This window comes from Buteo buteo, chromosome 1 (genome assembly GCF_964188355.1).
Source record: "Buteo buteo chromosome 1, bButBut1.hap1.1, whole genome shotgun sequence".
In the NCBI taxonomy this organism is placed as follows: domain Eukaryota; kingdom Metazoa; phylum Chordata; class Aves; order Accipitriformes; family Accipitridae; genus Buteo; species Buteo buteo.
In genome coordinates, this window is record NC_134171.1 from 16632048 (window position 1) to 16650611 (window position 18564).

The 18564-nt window shown below is 36.1% G+C and overlaps 1 protein-coding gene across 3 annotated transcripts in view; it reads left to right on the forward strand.

The window, feature by feature from the left end:
• Positions 1-18564, forward strand: part of CPEB2 (cytoplasmic polyadenylation element binding protein 2) — a 55996-nt gene that overhangs the window by 35193 nt on the left and 2239 nt on the right. For all 3 annotated transcript variants that reach the window (XM_075023272.1, XM_075023281.1, XM_075023290.1), the window contains 6 exons: positions 69-239; positions 1875-1964; positions 9497-9615; positions 9908-10022; positions 11913-12094; positions 16834-18564. The exon at positions 16834-18564 is cut by the window's right edge and continues 2239 nt beyond it. In XM_075023272.1, coding sequence (XP_074879373.1) covers positions 69-239; positions 1875-1964; positions 9497-9615; positions 9908-10022; positions 11913-12094; positions 16834-17061 — 905 coding nt within the window. In that variant the 3' untranslated portion in view covers positions 17062-18564. The remainder of the gene's footprint in view (positions 1-68; positions 240-1874; positions 1965-9496; positions 9616-9907; positions 10023-11912; positions 12095-16833) is intronic.

An 18564-nucleotide genomic window follows, 5' to 3' on the forward strand; every position in this document is an offset into this window, starting at 1 on the left:
CTAAAATTACATAACCACATACTGCCACAAAATTATTTTAATGTATATTATTATCTTTTCTTTTTAAGGCCGTTCTTCCCTCTTCCCAATAGATGATGGTTTGCTGGACGATGGTCATAGTGATCAAGTTGGAGTCTTGAATTCACCTACCTGCTATTCAGCTCATCAGAATGGAGAACGAATTGAGCGTTTTTCTCGGAAAGTGTTTGTTGGAGGTCTTCCACCAGATATTGATGAAGGTGAGCTGCCTGAAAACTAAGCAAACTAAGTTTGGAGGGAGAGAGAAGGAGAGACTTTGAAAAACCTAAATGAAGTAGTAGAAGTAATCCACCCAGCAAAATAATGTTGTGGTGTAAAAGGCTACAACTATATATATTTTTTATGGGAGTTCATGGATATGTGGAGCTTAATATCATTTGATATCATCCATCTCCTCTGGTTTTGAGACGGTTCACTTGTCTGATTCTGCACTTGCAGATTACAGAGTTGCATGTGATACCTGGAATAGGTGTTACTGCTTACCTTGCATATTGTGTTCAAATACATCTTAGCCCTTCGTAGTGTCCTTTGTCAGTGCCTGCTTTATTCTCTATTCATAGAAAATGTCTATTAGTAATTGAATTTTAAATTCTACTTTACTATTACCTAAAGATCTCAGAAGTGGTTTGGAAAGGTTAATATTATTCCTGTTCATAAATAGAGAAACTAAGGCAGAAGAAGGTCAAGTGGCAGAGCACTCTGTGATGCATTGAACATAGAATGTACCACAGAAGCTCAGATTGTTATGTGATGCAATTGGAATTGCTTTGTACAGTAGTGCTGATTTGAAGTAATCGTGCTGTTTAATACTAAGTTTCTCCTGTGCAGATAAATGTAAATTACATGTTAGCTTTGTAATGTAAACAATTCCCTTTACAAGGTTCATTGTAATCCTAGAGTAACTTGCAAACCAAATAAGCTGACTGTGGTTAATTAACTTTCAGACATGGAACTACCATAATTTGGTTTCATCTTTGTTGTGATGCTCTCCTGCAATGTAATAAGGGATTTATTTTAATATACTTCAGCTTTTTTTGATGCACCTTAGCTTCTAATTCAAATGTGCACTGTTGCCTTTAATACAAATGCTAAACAAAGACACATGGAAATATATTTTCTTTCTTTCCTGCCTGTTTATGTGCAGATGGCAGGATGCGACTGAAAGAAATGGAGCATATTTGTGTTTGATGAGTTATTGCTCTTGTAGAGTTTAGGGTGGTTTAATTTTTTTGTCATGGCCAAGATTCTTACGGTCAATGACAGGAAGGAGTGGCTGGGCTAGAAAGACATCACAAAGTTGTGCATGGGACGCAGTAGATGTTGCAACAGGAGTATTTGTGGTTATGTTAGAAGCACCTCTAAATAGGCAATTTTAAGTTTCTGTGCCTGATCTGTGCGTGGTATCTGCTGGAAACTGCTAGCATGCTAATTGTAGTGGTACTTATTATATGAGTATCTACCTACAAAGCTCTGAACTGTACATCACTACACAGTAAATTGTTTTGATTGCATTCAAACCAGAATCTGAATTTAAGGAAGTACCACACTAGTTTTCACCACTGCTTTTAGTCACCCATATGCTTCTGAAATGCTCCTGTTATTAAGCAACAAAAAACAAATGTAAGCTTAAAATCACCAGAAAGATATTGTGTAAAAATTAACCCTTTGGAAGATGTGTCTATTTTAAGTTTTTTGTTCATGAAAGTTGGGATTTTGTTCCTTTTTCTCCAGGAAATGTCAACCTTTGCTAGAAACAAAGATCTTTGCTTGATGGTACTTCTTCATTGAGTTACTTCATTTATTTTAATGGCAACTATTATTATACCTGTTTTTAGATGAAATTACTGCTAGCTTCAGACGATTTGGGCCTTTGGTAGTAGACTGGCCTCACAAAGCAGAAAGCAAGTCCTATTTTCCACCAAAAGGTAAGAGGAAGGTTTTGACCTGTCGCTGAATGCAAATCTTACCCTGGGAAACTGTCTCATATAATTTACAATCCATGTGAACAGTTAATTCTACGGTTTCAATGCAGTTTCAGACATGGTTCCTTTACATATGAAGTCTAAAACCTGAGAGTGTTATTTTAGTAATGTGCCTGATTCAGTCCTGGACTCTTGAAGGATCTTCCATATTCTGATTTCCCATATATCAGATCAGCGTTATATAGTTGTATGTGTCATTAATCCTGAATTCTGTATTTGCATTTCTATCTGGTTTCCAAAACAAAAATTTGGAGAAATTTTTAAGACTAAATCTGAGATAAAAAATTTCATAGGAAGTTACAGGCAGGATTCAGAAGTATGCATTTGGGTATCTGATCAAGATAATCAATGTTATGTTTATTTCAGTTTTAGGATGTGAACTTCTTATTGAAGCACTAATTATCTTTTTTGATAAATGATTAAATACTGATTTTTAAATATTTCTAGTGTTGCTGTTAGACTAGATTTTTTAATATCACTTACAAAGTGTTGGAAAAGCCATTCTGTACATTAGGTAATTAAATTATGTAGCATATCTCTGTACATGTACAGTCATGTACTGGTACATATAAAATAAATGCAAAAATCTGATCCAGATATGAAAGCAATGAAGAAATTATTAATTTTGTAGAGAATGCAGCAATTCATTCCTTCCCTGGAAGTCACAAAAGTAGGTATTGTCAGGCATTGGAACAGGCTGCCCAGGGAAGCGGTGGAGTCACCATCCCTGGAGGTATTCAAAAAGCACATAGACAAGGCACTTCATGACATGGTTTAGTGGGCATGGTTGATGGTTGGACTCGATGATCTTGAAGGTCTTTTCCAACCAAAATGATTCTATAATTATAGGTATAGTGCCTTTATAAACTGATTCTTCATTTATTTATCTGACCATCTATGCTGGGAAGAAGACAGGATTATTATCCCAAATGGGTCCTTTAAAGAGTGGGAAATGGAATTGAAAGTATTTGAATAGTATTTATGAACACTGCATGGAAATTCTAAGGCAAACAAAGAGACTTTGGCTTTTTTGATTGTCAGCCTGATACACAAAGCTACTGTCAAGTTAAATTTGATTATCCTAAGGAGTGCATCTCTTTTCATAAATTACCAAGAGAAATTCTTGAGGAACTCTTTGAGGAACATGCATCTCGCAAAGTCTGTGATGAATATATGGAAGAGGGAAGATGTAACATAGTCTGACCTGAAAGGAATGGATTCTGGCATTCATTTCCAAGGAGATAGTCCTGTCTCAGCATCTGAACATCTTAAGGATATATTTCCAGACTTCCTCATTTAATAAAGCTTTTTGATATAATTGGAATATTTATAATTGCCACAGTAAAAAAAAAAAAAAAAAAAAAACAAACCAAAAAAACCCCCACCCTCTGTATTATAAGCAGAGCTTCTTAAAAGCAGAGCATATAAATAGAAGAACTTCAGTCTGTTGATCTAATTAATTTAGGAAACACTTGCAAACTAAGTGTTAATTTGATTTCCCATGATTAACTGATACTTATTTGAAATTTAATAGCACTTACTGCTCTTCAGTCTTAAAACTTTATTCTAATTTTCAGTTTACTACATTATTCAATATTGTTTTGTAATGTAGCCTAACACGTTTAAAATACAGTGTCGGTTTCTCTTTGTAGATGCTCTGGAAATATAGCTTACTATTAACTGCTGAATATTACTGTGTTTATATCTGTTTTCTCCCGTGCAATAGATATGGCCCATGATTATTTTGTAGAAGAATTTCTAAAAAAATTTGTCTTAAGTGTTACTCACGTGCAGGCAAGAACCACGTATACACATATTTAATAAGATGTCTGAAACTGCTAAAGATAGGCTAAATACTAAGAATGCTTTGAGATTGATCAGTAATTAGCAGTTTAGAAATACATACTGTATTAGCCCAAGCAGTTGGGGTTTTTTTGTTTGTTGTTGTTTTTGGTTTTTTTTCACTTACAGTCTCCAATTTCTAATTTGTCACTCCGCATGGAGTCAATTCAGTGTATAAATTTCTGTTTGTTCAGTCTCATTAGAGATTTGACATAGTATTACTTTCCAAAGACATGTTAGAATTGCCCAGTTCTGGACTGATTTACGTAATAGTCTTCTCCGTGGTGAAGAGATACAGCCTGCTTTTTTTTTTTTTTTTTTTTTAACTCTTGTTCAGTTTTCCAGGCTGTGGTTCCTTCCAGGCTCTCTGCTTACAAAAAGTCCTGAGGGAAGGCCAAGTTCATAATAAGTATTTCCTTGCTTGAAGAAATGCAAAAAGTGCCCTGATCTATCAAGGCCGGCTGCCTCCTGAGAAACACCAACTGCTTGTTCTTAACTAATTACATTTTGTATTGGTTCACCACAAAATTAGGCCCAAAGAAAACAGTAATTTTAAAAACTTCGCACTAATCTTACAAGGAAACTCTGTTCTGAAACAGAAAAAAATTGAGATCAAAGTACAAAGTCTGTAAGCGATCTGCCAACTGTAATGGAGAATTCCTTCCTTTCTGACGTGCCACTGTTTACCATAACTCCTGTTATTACGTAGTTGGCAAGTATACTTATTTATGAAACAATACACGTGTCCAAAGCAACTTGCTGAGGTGAGGACTCCTTCCTATGATAATGAAGCTCTCAAAAAAATGGCGCCATGAGGATATGCAAATCCAAAGAAGGCCTTTCAAAATATGCCCAGTTGTTTCTGTGCTCTGTACTATTTATAATCTGTATCAAATGGAGGATAATCTGATTTAAACAGTATCTCCAGCATTTTCTAATTGTCTGGGTGTTTCTATTGCCTGCTATCCAGCAGTTGTGCAGTAGCTTCATTTATTCAAGGTTCTTAACTGCTAATTTGGAATTGACTGAAAAAATGAGGTTGAAAATGTTCAGTTTCTAGTTTCAGAAGCAAAACCCCAGGTCCATCCAAGTTCTGTTTAACTTGTTACCAGCTTATTTGATCACACTGGGTAGGATTGAACTCTGGATTCAGGCAAGGAACTGTAGGTGTCTTCATGTGTGATTAGTGTCTAAGCTTCCTTTAATCAATGGGAACCTGGCCAATACAGTCAGTGGAATATAGAGGGCTATTCAGGTCACCGTAACATAAGCACATTGAGCTTGATTCATTTACCCATACTGAGGATATCTAAAAGATTTACACAGGACTCGCAAATGTGGCGCGGCACCTGTTGAAGTCCCGTGCCATTCTGGAGCACCAGCTGAAGGTTAGGCAAAGTTGTATAGAGGATAAATGTGCTAGACACCTCCATGTCCCACTTGGTCAGCTGAGTGACCGTCCAGTCACCACTGACTACATTAACTGGATCTCTGTACTATAGTAGGAGCTTAAACAGTCATTGCCGAAATATGGAAATAGGCGTTTGGATCTTGAAGTGAATCCTGCTCCCCCCTACTCAAAAGTGCCTCAGCTAATAGCTACATTACAATTCTATCAGCTTGCTTTTTTTCACTTCAGGTGTATTTTGGAGTTAATTCTCCATCAAATATGACTAAACTGAACAAGTGAAAGACTTATGTTTTAAAGATTAAATTTAATTAATATGATGATGAGATCTCTTTAAAGAGGAATAGATTAAACGTTGTGTGTCCTTCCCAAATGTGAATTACTCCCATCATCAAATGTAGATCCATTGTCTGTATTAACCTGCAGTTTACACTGATTCTTCCTGATTTAAGCTAAGGTGCAGCATTCTGGGTGCAAGAATTGCACTGCACTGAGGCCATTTAGTCTCCCCTGGGGACAGTCTGTCAGGACAGTAGAGGAACCAACCCCAAAACAAAATACAGCTGTACTGACTGGCATGGACAGTGCCATGCTGGCTTGCGCTAATTTTCTTGACTCCTTCCCTAAGTCACTAGTGATAGGAGTTAACTGGAGTTTGATAGAATTAAAGCTGCTCTCTGATTTCTACACAGAGTATGCATAGCAGAAGAAGTGTCCCTTCTCCTTCTGGTAAACTTTCATATTACTATGAAATAAAGAAATTATATCTTGCTCAGAAAATCATGTTAGCTGCTAGTGTGAATCCAGTCAAGAATGCTTTGTTTTTGATTTGTTTTTTATGTAATAAGCACAAAAAAATGAAAAGGTTTAATTTGGTAATACAGCTAGGACTCTTCAGACTTACCTGATGGGCTTTCTGTTTCCAGTGCTGACCCAATACATTAAAAAGAAAAAAATATTTAATTTCTCAGTCTTGTTTCATTAAAAGAGATGTCACCTCAGAGTAAGGATGACTATAACCAGTATCTTTAGATATCAGGGAATGTAGTTCTAAAGCCAATTATCTCCAGAAAGATTTGTTTATTATTTGAGGTAATTTTCTGAGGATAAGTATTATGAAAGTCACCCACACTGGGTGCCTTTGAAAATAGGCGTATTTGTAATAGTTCCAGTGTTATGCAGAAGAATTTAGTCAAATGATAACCACTAGCAGGGGTTACCTTAACTTTGTCTTGCACAGGAGACATAAATTCTGATAGAGGTGCCCACGAACAAGAAATTTTTATAAGACTGTGCTTCATCTAATACTTTTCACCTTGTGGAATATGTACAAAACATACAAGCTTTGTCTCTTGGCAAGTAATATCTGATCATGACCTGCTGCTGGTGGTATACATATGACCCAAAGGTATGAAGCAGCTTCCTTCAAAGAAAACTATTAGAGTAGCTTTGCTTTTCCATTGTCAACAGGCTTTAGACTTGCATTGCTATTGCATGTGAAGCTGTTAAAGTTAAATGACTGATATGATACACCAAAAAAACCAAGAAACTAGGGAGTTAAGCTGTTTTGTAGTAAGTAAAACACCTCCTACTCTTCACCCTACCTCCCCACCATGTTTCACTGTGACGCATGGTAATTGTAGTTAAGTATTACTCCTAAAACACTAGTTAGGCACTTGGTATTTTTCATCATACTTAACACACATGGCTTACCACCACCATACTAGCTTTGCAGACATTAAACATCCACAATAGTTCATGAGTTACAGATGTTGGGGTGAAAAATAATCCAATAAAAGCTTATATTGAGAAAGCAGGAAGGGATAAGAATAAAGTTTATGCCATACAGTTGTTGGCATGTGGTAGCTGTAGTAACAAGAAGAGGCCTAATTTATGATGTCTAAATGAAATACCTAAGATAAGAGTGTAATTTCCCTTTGCAAACACTTTCTAATTAATTAATATAGGCTGGTTGCCTATGTAACTGGTGTTCTTTGGAGAAGTCTATGGCTGACGTATAATTGATTTGTGCAAGGAAACACACCCTGGTCCAGAGCAAGTGATGGAAAGTGGTGTATATGCAGACTGTGCAAGTCTAGCATTCTTTGGAAGGAATTGGCTGTCTCTGTATATGGCTATAAAATGTGGGACCTGAGCAAATTATCTTCTCTAGTCAGTTTTCTTCATCAAGAGAACTGGTTATTTTCCTCCAGGCTAGACTTGGGGAGCAAACTGAAATGCATTGTAAATTATTGAAGGACCAGAGCTGTGGAGCAAAACTACAGCCAGACCAGTCTGATAGTACAGACTATACCCTAACATCCTCTATTTCTTCAGAGGGGGAGTGGTACAGCTAAGCTTATGATACAAGCCCGTCTGATGCTTAAAATTAAATGGGATGAACCCAGGCATGAGTACGTGTTTCGCAGATAACGTTGAGAAAGCAGTATTAACATATAGTTTTGTTATTGCTTTCCTTTTATTTCAGGTGTGGAAGGATATAGTAATCCTAATTGTTCCCTCACGAAGTTCTTGTATTTGAAATTTGTATCTTTTTACAAGCTGCCACAGTTAAGCATATTAATAGGTGCAGATCTTGTGGAAACACTGACCATACTTGTGTATCGGGAGCTATATGGCAGTACCCTTATTTGCTTTAGGATAAGAACTGATGGAAAATCAGCATCTGGCAAAATATTTTACTTCTGGCTGTGTGTCTTATTTTGTATGTCCGATCCCTTGGTCAGTATCATGTGCATTTAGCCCTCTCTTTGATTAATCAAGTTTTTGCACTCCCATCACTCTTGTACTGAGCTCTCCATTCAAACGGGAATCTATGTGCCTGGCTTCCACACAAGTAAGGACAGTTACATGGGTCTGGTCTCACTTACCTATGCCAGTCTGCACATTCCCTCATTCAGTGAGTAAGTTTTTCATGGGTAAGATGTGGATTTTAAATTCTAAGATAAATACTGAAAGATATCCCCATTAAAACAGATCTTGAATCTAGCTAGTTACTAATAAAGCTTAAGTTAAATAGGTTGTCACTAAAAAATAGTGTTCAGCAATGAAAAATGGGCTTCACAAGGAAGTGCTTCAGCCCAAGTCCAAAGATTCCCTACAGCATATTTGTTAAGAAACTAAATAAGATTTACATAAAAATATAGACTACATAAAACCTTGTCATGTGTCCATTGTAGGTAGCTGTGATAGAACCATGGTATGAGGGGTAAGAAATGAGGTACAAGGTATTAGAAAGACCAGTATAGGCCTTACAGCTTTTTTTTAAATCCTGCTTTTGTTCCCATGTATCTCAAATCAGTCATGCATTTGTTGCTCTAACTTTATATTCTTTTTAACACATTGATTCTTGAATGTTCTTCAAGATGCACCCTTCCATCTTTGCCTTGATGATGACCTATACTGTCTGTTTGCAGTAAGAAATTGCCAGTGGTTAACTAGCTTCTCTGAGAAATACAGTATGATTTCCAAAAGGTTTGGTAAAGCAGCCATGCTCCCTCTTGCCAAGCCTACTCTAGGGCAGCTGCTTCAGCATTTACTTTTCCATCCAAGTAATAAAACATAACTTGGTGTGAAAATTCCACACTTGGTAGTAATCTCAGAAAGAAATGTGGATTTATGGTCCTTTAAAAGTTCATTTTAGAATACAACCCTAATTGCACTATCAGGCACCTGTAAAGTAACAAATTTTGTATGTATCATTATACTGTAACTGTTAAAAGTATTTTAATGTGTGAGGTTCTTTGCTTGTCTAACTGTCTGTTTTTACTGTAGCATTAAACAAGCATTTTAATTCCTATTTTTGTAGTGTTTGGGAGGTTTGCTGGGTCACTTACGTAACAAAGTACTTTGATCTAATCTCTAGAATAGAGATTAGTCCTTTGTGCCAAGTCGGATTTTCATTGTATAATGTCCGTTGCTGCCAATGAATTATGCTCAGCCTAGACTTCCAGTACCTGATAGAACAGACATGTTTGCTTTTATTTGGTTATTAGTCTCTTCTGACAATTATTTTAAGAATAGAAGTTCTGTTGATCATGGCAAGGTAGTACATAGTTAAAGAAGATGACTAATAACAAAGAATTGGTCTGACTTTCTTTTATTTTTGGAGTAAACACATTTGTATGGAAAAGTCACTGGCAAAGATGATTAAGAAAAATAAAGATAGGAGAAAAAATATCAGTTGGTTTGGATTTTTTTCTAGGTTATGCGTTCCTCCTGTTCCAAGAAGAGAGTTCTGTTCAGGCCCTGATTGACGCCTGCATTGAAGAAGATGGAAAGCTCTATCTATGTGTTTCCAGTCCTACCATCAAGGACAAGCCAGTAAGTAAACAGTAGATGGCCTGCAGGCTATAGCTGCCATCTGTCTAAAGCTGCATTTGAAATGATGACGATGAAAATAATCAAAAGCAAACTACCGTTGGCAGAACTCAACATCTGGAACAGTTGGATGATTTTAAAATTGTAGTGTTTTGAATTAATAGGATTAAAACAAAGCACCAAGACATGCTAAACTAATGGGGTTGTGACTGACAGTTTATATAGGCTGATGAACATATATCCACAATGTAGTGAAACTGAAAGTAGCATACTATTTTCTTTCCCAATTTAATAGGTTCAGATCCGTCCCTGGAATCTAAGTGATAGTGACTTTGTGATGGATGGTTCCCAGCCGCTTGATCCTCGAAAAACAATTTTTGTTGGAGGAGTCCCTAGACCATTAAGAGCTGGTGAGTATAATCTGTGGCTATTCTTAAAAGTAGGAGATTATTGGAAATAATTTGAACCATTCATACTTTTGTATAGTTACATATGGATAGATAGAGATATATACATAGAAAAATAGAAGACTGTCATGATAGTTATAACCACAGTACAATATTCATGTTTTCTTACATTTCTCTAGTAACTGTTTTCATCTGGCTTTGGCCATAAGTCACTGTTCATCATTGAGATTTACTGGAAACTGTTACATGTCTAAAGCTCTAAAAAAGATTTTGATTATACTAGCAAACTGTAGTGTAAACTATGTCACAAAAGAGTTTGTTTTAAAAATAATGCTATGAAAACTTCTCTGCCATGGTCCATGAGTATGTGGAGCACTATTTGTACTTGCTTGTCATTGTGCATTAGTTACTCTTCTACTGCTATGACATTGCAGTTACTCTTGCTAATACGGACAAAGCAAAAACACAGGTGATGAAGGAGTAGGAATAGAGGAAAAAAAGGAAGAAATTCAGAGAGCTATCATAGTCTGTATGGCACAACACTATATGATATTGCAGGACTCCTTTTAGACTTTTGTCAGAGAGCATGAAGGAAAAATGAAATGTTTCTGTAGCTGTAGAAATGGTTGATCTACAACCTGGGCAGTCTGCTTGTGAGGTTGACTGCAGTAGCCTTTTACAATATTTTATGGTGGCCTTCTAGTAAGTAGGTTGAAGTGAATGTTGGAAGTAGAAGCATAACATACAGTGGTTCAAATCCCATCTTCTATTAGAATGACTCCTGGACTTCATCAGTCTTCCATAGTTCATAATTAATTTTATACTTAAAGAAAGATGAGCTATCAGATGGAAGATGTAGGAGAACCAAGAAGTGATAGTGCAAATTTGGGGTATAAAGAATCTTAAATTATTCTATCTTGGACCTGCAATGCTCAAGCTTTTCTGTTATTTTACTTTTAAGACTGTACTTTTGACTGTAGTACAAGCTCTGTAAATGAGCATAAACACAGTATGTTCCAACTGCAGATAAATTTTTCTTCAAATTCAGTCCAAATACTCCAGATTACTGTGCTGAATGTCTGTGATAAATTTAATGGATACATTCTTATGTTTAGCTTTCAAATGCCCTGTATATGTGAAAATGAAACTTTTTATGGCATTGTGAAATAAGAATCATGACTTCACAAAAGCAGTAAAACTTTAGGAGACTTTTCAAACAACTGTTAAATATCAATGACTGCTGAGACCTTTATACCCTAATACAGAGGATACTAACTCTGAAAAAATAGTATTTTTCCACCTAAATGAATTGCAAAACCAAATTCACTATAAAATTTTACTAGAGGATTGCTAAAATACTTGATCTGTAAAATTTGGGATTTTTGTTTCTATGAACTTCAGTATCTATGGTAAATATAGCACTGTAGAGATAATCAAGCTCTGTGTGGCTGATGAAAAAGATGCCAACTACATCTCTAAATTCAAGTAGGACATAGAGTGTTAGGACAGCCAGTGAGCATGTACCAAGGAATTTGTGGCACGTGGATATATTTTATACAGCTTACATTCCATGCCTGCCCAAAAAGTCTTTTGCTGTAATCTCCTGAAAAAAACTGCCCTGGAATTTCAGTTCCAGGTTATCAAGGACTGCAAGGACTTACTTACAATTCCATTGTTCCTTGGATGTATGTACCCACAGTGTGAAAGATCTGTCTGCTGAGTATTTCATAGCTTATTTAACATGTTTTTATATTTCTTGTTATTATTGTTACATCAACTGTTGCAAAATTAATTATTAAATTTAACTTTTCTAACAGTTTAAAATACAAGTATATTATAAAAAGTTTGTTCTCTAAGAACAGTTTAAATGAACATTATTTTGTTTCTTAATAGTGGAATTGGCTATGATCATGGACCGTCTCTATGGTGGAGTTTGTTATGCAGGAATTGATACTGACCCTGAGCTGAAATACCCAAAAGGTGCTGGACGTGTTGCTTTTTCCAATCAGCAGAGTTATATTGCTGCCATCAGTGCTCGGTTTGTTCAACTTCAGCATGGCGATATTGATAAACGAGTAAGTTATACAGAAATTAAAAAAAATAAATAAACATGAGAGTGATGATCTATAAAGGAACTTCTCGGGGTGTGGTAACATTGCATTTGATTTGCTTTCATGCCAGCTTCTACATTTCTTTTAGTATTCCTGTAACTCTACTAGTTCCAAGAGCTAAACCGTGAATGCCCCCAGACGAACAACATGCATTCCACAGAGCAGCAGTTTCTTCCTTGGACATATGTTAGACCATATGTTCTTTCCATTCTGGAGTTCCTGGTTTTGTTGCGTATGGGCAAAGGGCTTGAAAATCTTTTTCTCTCCCTTGTTCTAATGAAACCAAATACTGTGATAATTCCTCTGTCATTCATAGGAAACTCTGGTATTCATGGGTTTCAGATTAGCTTTATATTTGCAGCTGCCCTTAATTTCAGCCATAATTGTCAGTGCTCAGCACTTCAGAAAATCAAGCTCAACACCTAAAATACTAAATGTCTTATCCTTTCTGTTTGAGAGAGTCTTCTAAGTACTTACTGATGTACATTTCTGGTTGCTACAGATGCTTATTGCTAGCTAAAGCAAAACTAACTTTCAGTAAGAAGACTAGTCATCTTCATTGCTCCTAGTTAGAAGTATAAGAGTAGCAAAGAAAACTGGCATCTAAATTATGTCAGTTTTAAGTGTCACTAGTTTTGATGTCAAGAGCTGCAGAGGTAGTCACTGGTATTAATAGATATTCTTTAAAAAAAAAAAAAAGTCTTAGAGGAAGAAGGGTTGAGTAAGTAAAGTAGTTCAAGGTCCAGTCTCCTCTACAGATGAAGGACATGGGGAAAAGAAAGTAGTATGGTTAACAGAAGTCTGCTGTGGGGAGGTAGCATGTGCTTCTCTCCTTTCAAATAGACAGAGTAATACAGCTTTACATCTGTCTTTCAGATACCAGTTGCCTAGTGAGCTGAAATCCCCAAACATGGTCCTTTCCAGAGGATGAGTGGGTCTGAATGTGGGTAGGAAACTAGGCTTCACGTTAAGATGTGGCGGCTACCTTTTTCTGGTGGGATTGCTGTCTTTGTAACTTGCAGCTGACTTTGACTAATTTAGCTTTTTAGCTTTTAGCTAAATTTAGCTAATTTAACTTTTTAGCTCTACCTTTTGACTAATTACATAACAGGAAAAATGGCCTTGACACTGTGACTGCATGAAGGGAAATAGAACTATTAATCATCTTGCATTTGAGTATTTGGACAAAATGGGAGTAAGGTCCAGAATCCAGAACTCCTTCTAAAGAAAAGCTAGATGGGTCATTTAGCTTCAGAATTGGGTATAGCTTAGTGTGTTTCAGGAACCATCTATAGTACATTTGGCTGTGAAGTGACCTAACTTTAAAATTAGAGGTGGATGGTTGGGTCCCATCCAAAGTAGTTCTCCCTCCAAGGTGGGAGACATGGACTTGAACCCTGTAAACTAGGAGACACTTCTGTCTTGGTCCTCCTCTTCCCATGGGAGCATCCTTTGCAGTAGCAGAGCATGTGGTAGACTGGCAGTTCCATCTCATAAGAGAAAGGCAGGCACAAATCTGCCTTTGAAGGCTGCATTTCCAAGTACGCTGGTTTGTTGTTTTGGTCTTTTTATGATAGGTCACCAGAGATTTTAAGGGCTCGTTGGATGCTGAGCAGGCATCCGAAATGGCAGTGCTTGCTGTTTGCAGAGAAAGGGATATAACTTGTTAATGTGTGATGTAACACTGAAATACTTAAAGGGGGGTGGGCAGTAAATCTCCAGTAAAACAGTGGGCATGTGCTGCAGGCCTCTTGGAGCTCAGACAGGGAAAAAAACCCACAAAGTCTACCCCAAATACTAGATTCAGAAGCACAGCATTTGAGTTATATCCATGAGACTTAATTTATAGAAACAGTAGTCAAATGATTTCTTCAGTCATGATTACAAAAAAAAGGGGGAAGAAACAAGTATAATTAGTATCTGTAGATAATTGTTCATGGGCTGGAGAGGTTGGGGGAGAGAGAGAAGGAAGATCTATGCTTTCTCTTTAAGTATCTGAATCCTCACAGTTTCTTTTTTGGTTGTTATAATTTGTGTTCTTTCTTTAGTGTTGCTTTTTTCATTCTTGAAAATTAATTTGCTTGACTCAAGTATTCTCTTAAATCTGGAATTTTGGCATTTTTATAAGCATCCTTGGTTTTTCTTGTATTTAAAAATGTGTGCTACTCCTGAGATGTTTCACTTGCAAAATACAGCTATGCCAAATCTAAGTATTTTAATAAATTTATCTTTAAACTTCTTTATTTCTTTCAGAGGGTTTTTAATCTTTATTTTTTAAATCATCTTCTCTAATTAAATCCTATGGTCAGTCCTTATTATTTATATAATTTTGTATATTTATACAACCCAGTTATTTGTGTTATGGAGGAGTAATAGAGAACACCCTCTTTTTAGGGAACACCTTAACTCTTAGGTGCTTCTGAAAGTATGAAAAAAGCTATTTTCAGAAATAGGTTTTTGCTCCATGGAGTTATACACTGATGCCTTTTCAGGCTCTGAAAATACTCTGAAATCAGTATTACTGCTAATTTATAGATGAGCAAGCAATTAGTATAAATCTCTAAACCACTGGTTTTGTAAATGAGGAAGATAGTCCTACTGTGGGTATTGCCTTCATCTGAGATGTCTGTGTTATGCTGGCCAGTAAAGCAACATATTGCATATTTCACTGAAATCTGAGAGGCAGGCTGTTCTCCTACCCTTTACCTTAGTCTAGCCTTTCTATACCAGTTATATCCAGTTTCTGTAGGTCTGCTGTCCTTTCACATTCTTTTCATAACCAGTTTTGTCTGTGTAAAAGTCTTTTTTCTTTGCTAAATTTTGCAGTTCACCTGTTTATCCTTCTGAACTTCAGTTCAAAGTATTTATAGCATTTTTTTGCACATACCTTTTCCTACCTTAATTGGAAATCTCAATGTCACAGTCGCTTAACAAACATTGTCTGTGATCTTAACTTCTTCCTTACCTAAGTACTCTGCAGCTTCTCTCCAGTTCTTTTGATGTGTAGATATGTTTAGTTTCTCTTAACAGATGTTTTGCTTCAGTAAAGTGCTCCTTGTCCTGTTTTAGCGTATATGAAAGCTCAGCTCCAAACATTTCCTTGAAACTCATTTTGAGTTTCAGCTCCAAACAATTCCTTAAAATGTTGTTAACTTTCATATGTCAGCAGTTTTCATCCACTTCATGTAATACTTCTATTCCCCAAAGTGTTTCTCTTAATACATTTGAAATCATCTTCATACCAATCTTGGTGCATTAATGCACCGAAGCTTGAAATATATGCTGCTTCATGCTTTCAGTAATTCTGAACCACAAACACAGTTACTGCATAAGGTACCTGTTTATTGGAAAGTTTGAGTGTAATTTGTGATAAGGCAGGTCGTTGTAGTGAAATAAGAAGTAGAGCTTGTACTGAATATAGATTACTGGAAGAAGCATACTCTTATTCCAAACATAGATGCATTTGACATGACAAGTATGACCTCTGCTTCTGAAGCTAAGAACATGAAGACTATTCTGCTGTAAAACTTTTGGGTGGATAGCTGTATGTGTAATTTTTTTCCTCTGGAGACACAATGGAAAAAATAGCATTTTAAAGTTCTTCTTATTTCAAACATATTCTGCCTGGGTAAAGTACATAAAGTCAATGTCTATACATAGCATTCTTCTCAGATAATAGTATCTCAGAAAAAAAATCTCTTACGGTAGTGAGTTTTAGTATGAACTGGAATAACTCTTTTTGCTAACAAAATGCAGAAAATACTATCTTTAAAAGTGAAGAAAATGTGGAAAACAACAATACATTCCTTAATGATGGAGTCAACTCATTTTGTGTTTTATTATGAAGTTCTTCTTCCTGTCTGATCACAGTCTGTAACAGTTCAGTTACGCAAAGACATAATGCAAATTTACCACTGGACTCCTGCCACTTTTCCACTCTGGCAGTCAGATGAGTTTGGGAGAAAGAAGCTGTATAAGACAGGTGTTTCTAGCAGTCTGTAGACTTGCAAAATGGTGTTTTAAAAATATTTTCAGAAATACATTGAATACAAATTTCTGTACAGCTCAAAGCCACAAGAAGGGAAAGTAATAGATGACCAAAATCTGTAACTCCAAATTTGACCGTATTTTAGAAATGGGGAGTGAATTTATGGGGAACAGGAGTGCTAAAAGATCTGTATTCCAGCCTGCAGAAAGTACTTTTAATTTGCACACAAAAGCAGTACATGCAGAGACTTATTTTTTTTAAAAAAGGTTAACGTATAAATGGTTATGTTCTTCTAAGTTCAATTATTTTTTGCTAAACAGTATAGAATTGGATGTCATGTAAATTTGGGAGCTGATGAGATTAGTTGGGAGACCTCTGGGCTTGTTTGCTTGTTTGGTACACATACTTCCATATTATCATTTGCCAAAAACATCCTTCCAGAATAAATTACGGGAGGTTCTGATGTAGCTATTTATTACATATATAGTGTACTTCTAAAGATCTGCCTTGAAGTGTTCTGCTTACTGTATGGATAGATCCGTAGCTGATAAATAATAAAGAATAATAACTGATTAGTTAGATAAAGGCGTTAATATGTCTGATTTCATACTTCTGTTTGTGGAGTTTTTTTAAACCAGAAAAAAACTGAATGTCCTCGTATAACTTTAAGTAGGAATAGGTATTAACTAGAATCGTTTCTGTTTTACTCCAACAGGTGGAGGTAAAGCCATATGTGTTGGATGACCAGATGTGTGACGAATGCCAGGGTGCACGATGCGGTGGAAAGTTTGCTCCTTTCTTTTGTGCCAATGTCACTTGCCTGCAGTATTACTGTGAGTTTTGTTGGGCAAATATCCACTCTCGTGCAGGACGTGAATTCCATAAGCCATTGGTAAAGGAGGGGGCTGACCGCCCACGTCAGATCCACTTCCGCTGGAATTAAACATGGTGAACCAGCATCTACATAAGGAAAGAAGGGTGCATGTGGCTTACTGTGTTTGAAGATACTGACATGCAGAAGAAATAAGTGCATTCTTCTGCTTTTCACCCCAGCTATCAATACATGCATCTTTATCAGCAGCCAAAACACTACAAGCCTCTTGTTTTTCACCAAAACCCTACATCTCAGGCTTACTAATTTTTGTGATATTTTCATGTTAAAATAAAATGTTTTTTTGTATTTTCTCCAAGTTATTTTTATATGTAAAGTTAAAACTAGATATGAGAATGTTTTTGCGTAGGGGCACACAGTCTGCTGCTATATTTAGTGGGTGAAGCGTGCACTTATTTCTAAACATGGGTTTTTAACTTCAAGATCTGCCCCAGTAATTTACCAAAGGTAGCAAAATAGTGAAGATGGAATATGTCTGCTACAAAAAGCTTATTTTTATTGTTGTTGCTATTTTCAGTGTATACATAAACTAAAAATTAGGGTTGATTTTTTGCTCTCCATTTTGACTTGCAAGAAATAATACCTCAAGATAATCTGATTTATTAGCTATTTTTAAACATTTTTAATCACAAGCTGTATTAGCTTTGCTGCTATATAGGTGTTATGTGTAATGCCACCTATTAATACGGGATTGAAACGTTTAAGACACACTGCATTACAGATTAAATGCAGGCAGCACAATATGGCCTAAACTGCCATAGTTTTAGAATGTGAAAAAATTGCATGTTTACTTACCTGTATACACCATATGCATGCACTAGAACTATTAATTAACAAGAGGTGAGTTATTGCAAATGTTCAAAAAAGGCTCTCTTGAAACTAGGTAGCATGAGCAAATTTACAAAATTTGTTACAAAAAACAAACTTGCATGCATTATTGTGACTGAAGTAAAAAAATGTCCTACATGTGTACAATATGCAAATTAGTTTTAGACTAGAAAGTGCAGCCATTTTGTGACCTGGTCAGTAGTGGAATTCAATTTTATGCAGACTGGATGTAATATTGTAATCCCTGTGCAATTTTGTGATGTGTGCTTCTACTTAATGTGGCGTGATGTAGTATAGATACAAGTTTGAGTAAAAAGCTAGCATTTAAAAAATTCTTTTAAGCCCCCTTGATTGTTCATGGTTAAGATTTCCTCTACAAACCAAAGATGGCCAGCACACTGCTAACCAGTCACCAAATGTGAAACCCATGACAAATGCATACAAAAATAGACTTATATAAAGAATGCATAATGCTTTAGAAATTAAATCTAAGTAAAGTCAAAATGGAGAAGGTGTAATATACAGACGGCTAGTTGCATAACAAACTAAATTTTACCTTTAAGACAACAGTGAAATTTGGCTTAAAAACTCTTGCTTACATGTTTGACCTGTGTGCGTTGTGGTCTTCTGTCAAACTGGGGTCACTGTTGCATGAAAAGTAGCTACTTGACAGTCAAGGATAGTGTTTTTATTTTAATGAAGGAGTTCTAGTAATGACATTGCTTG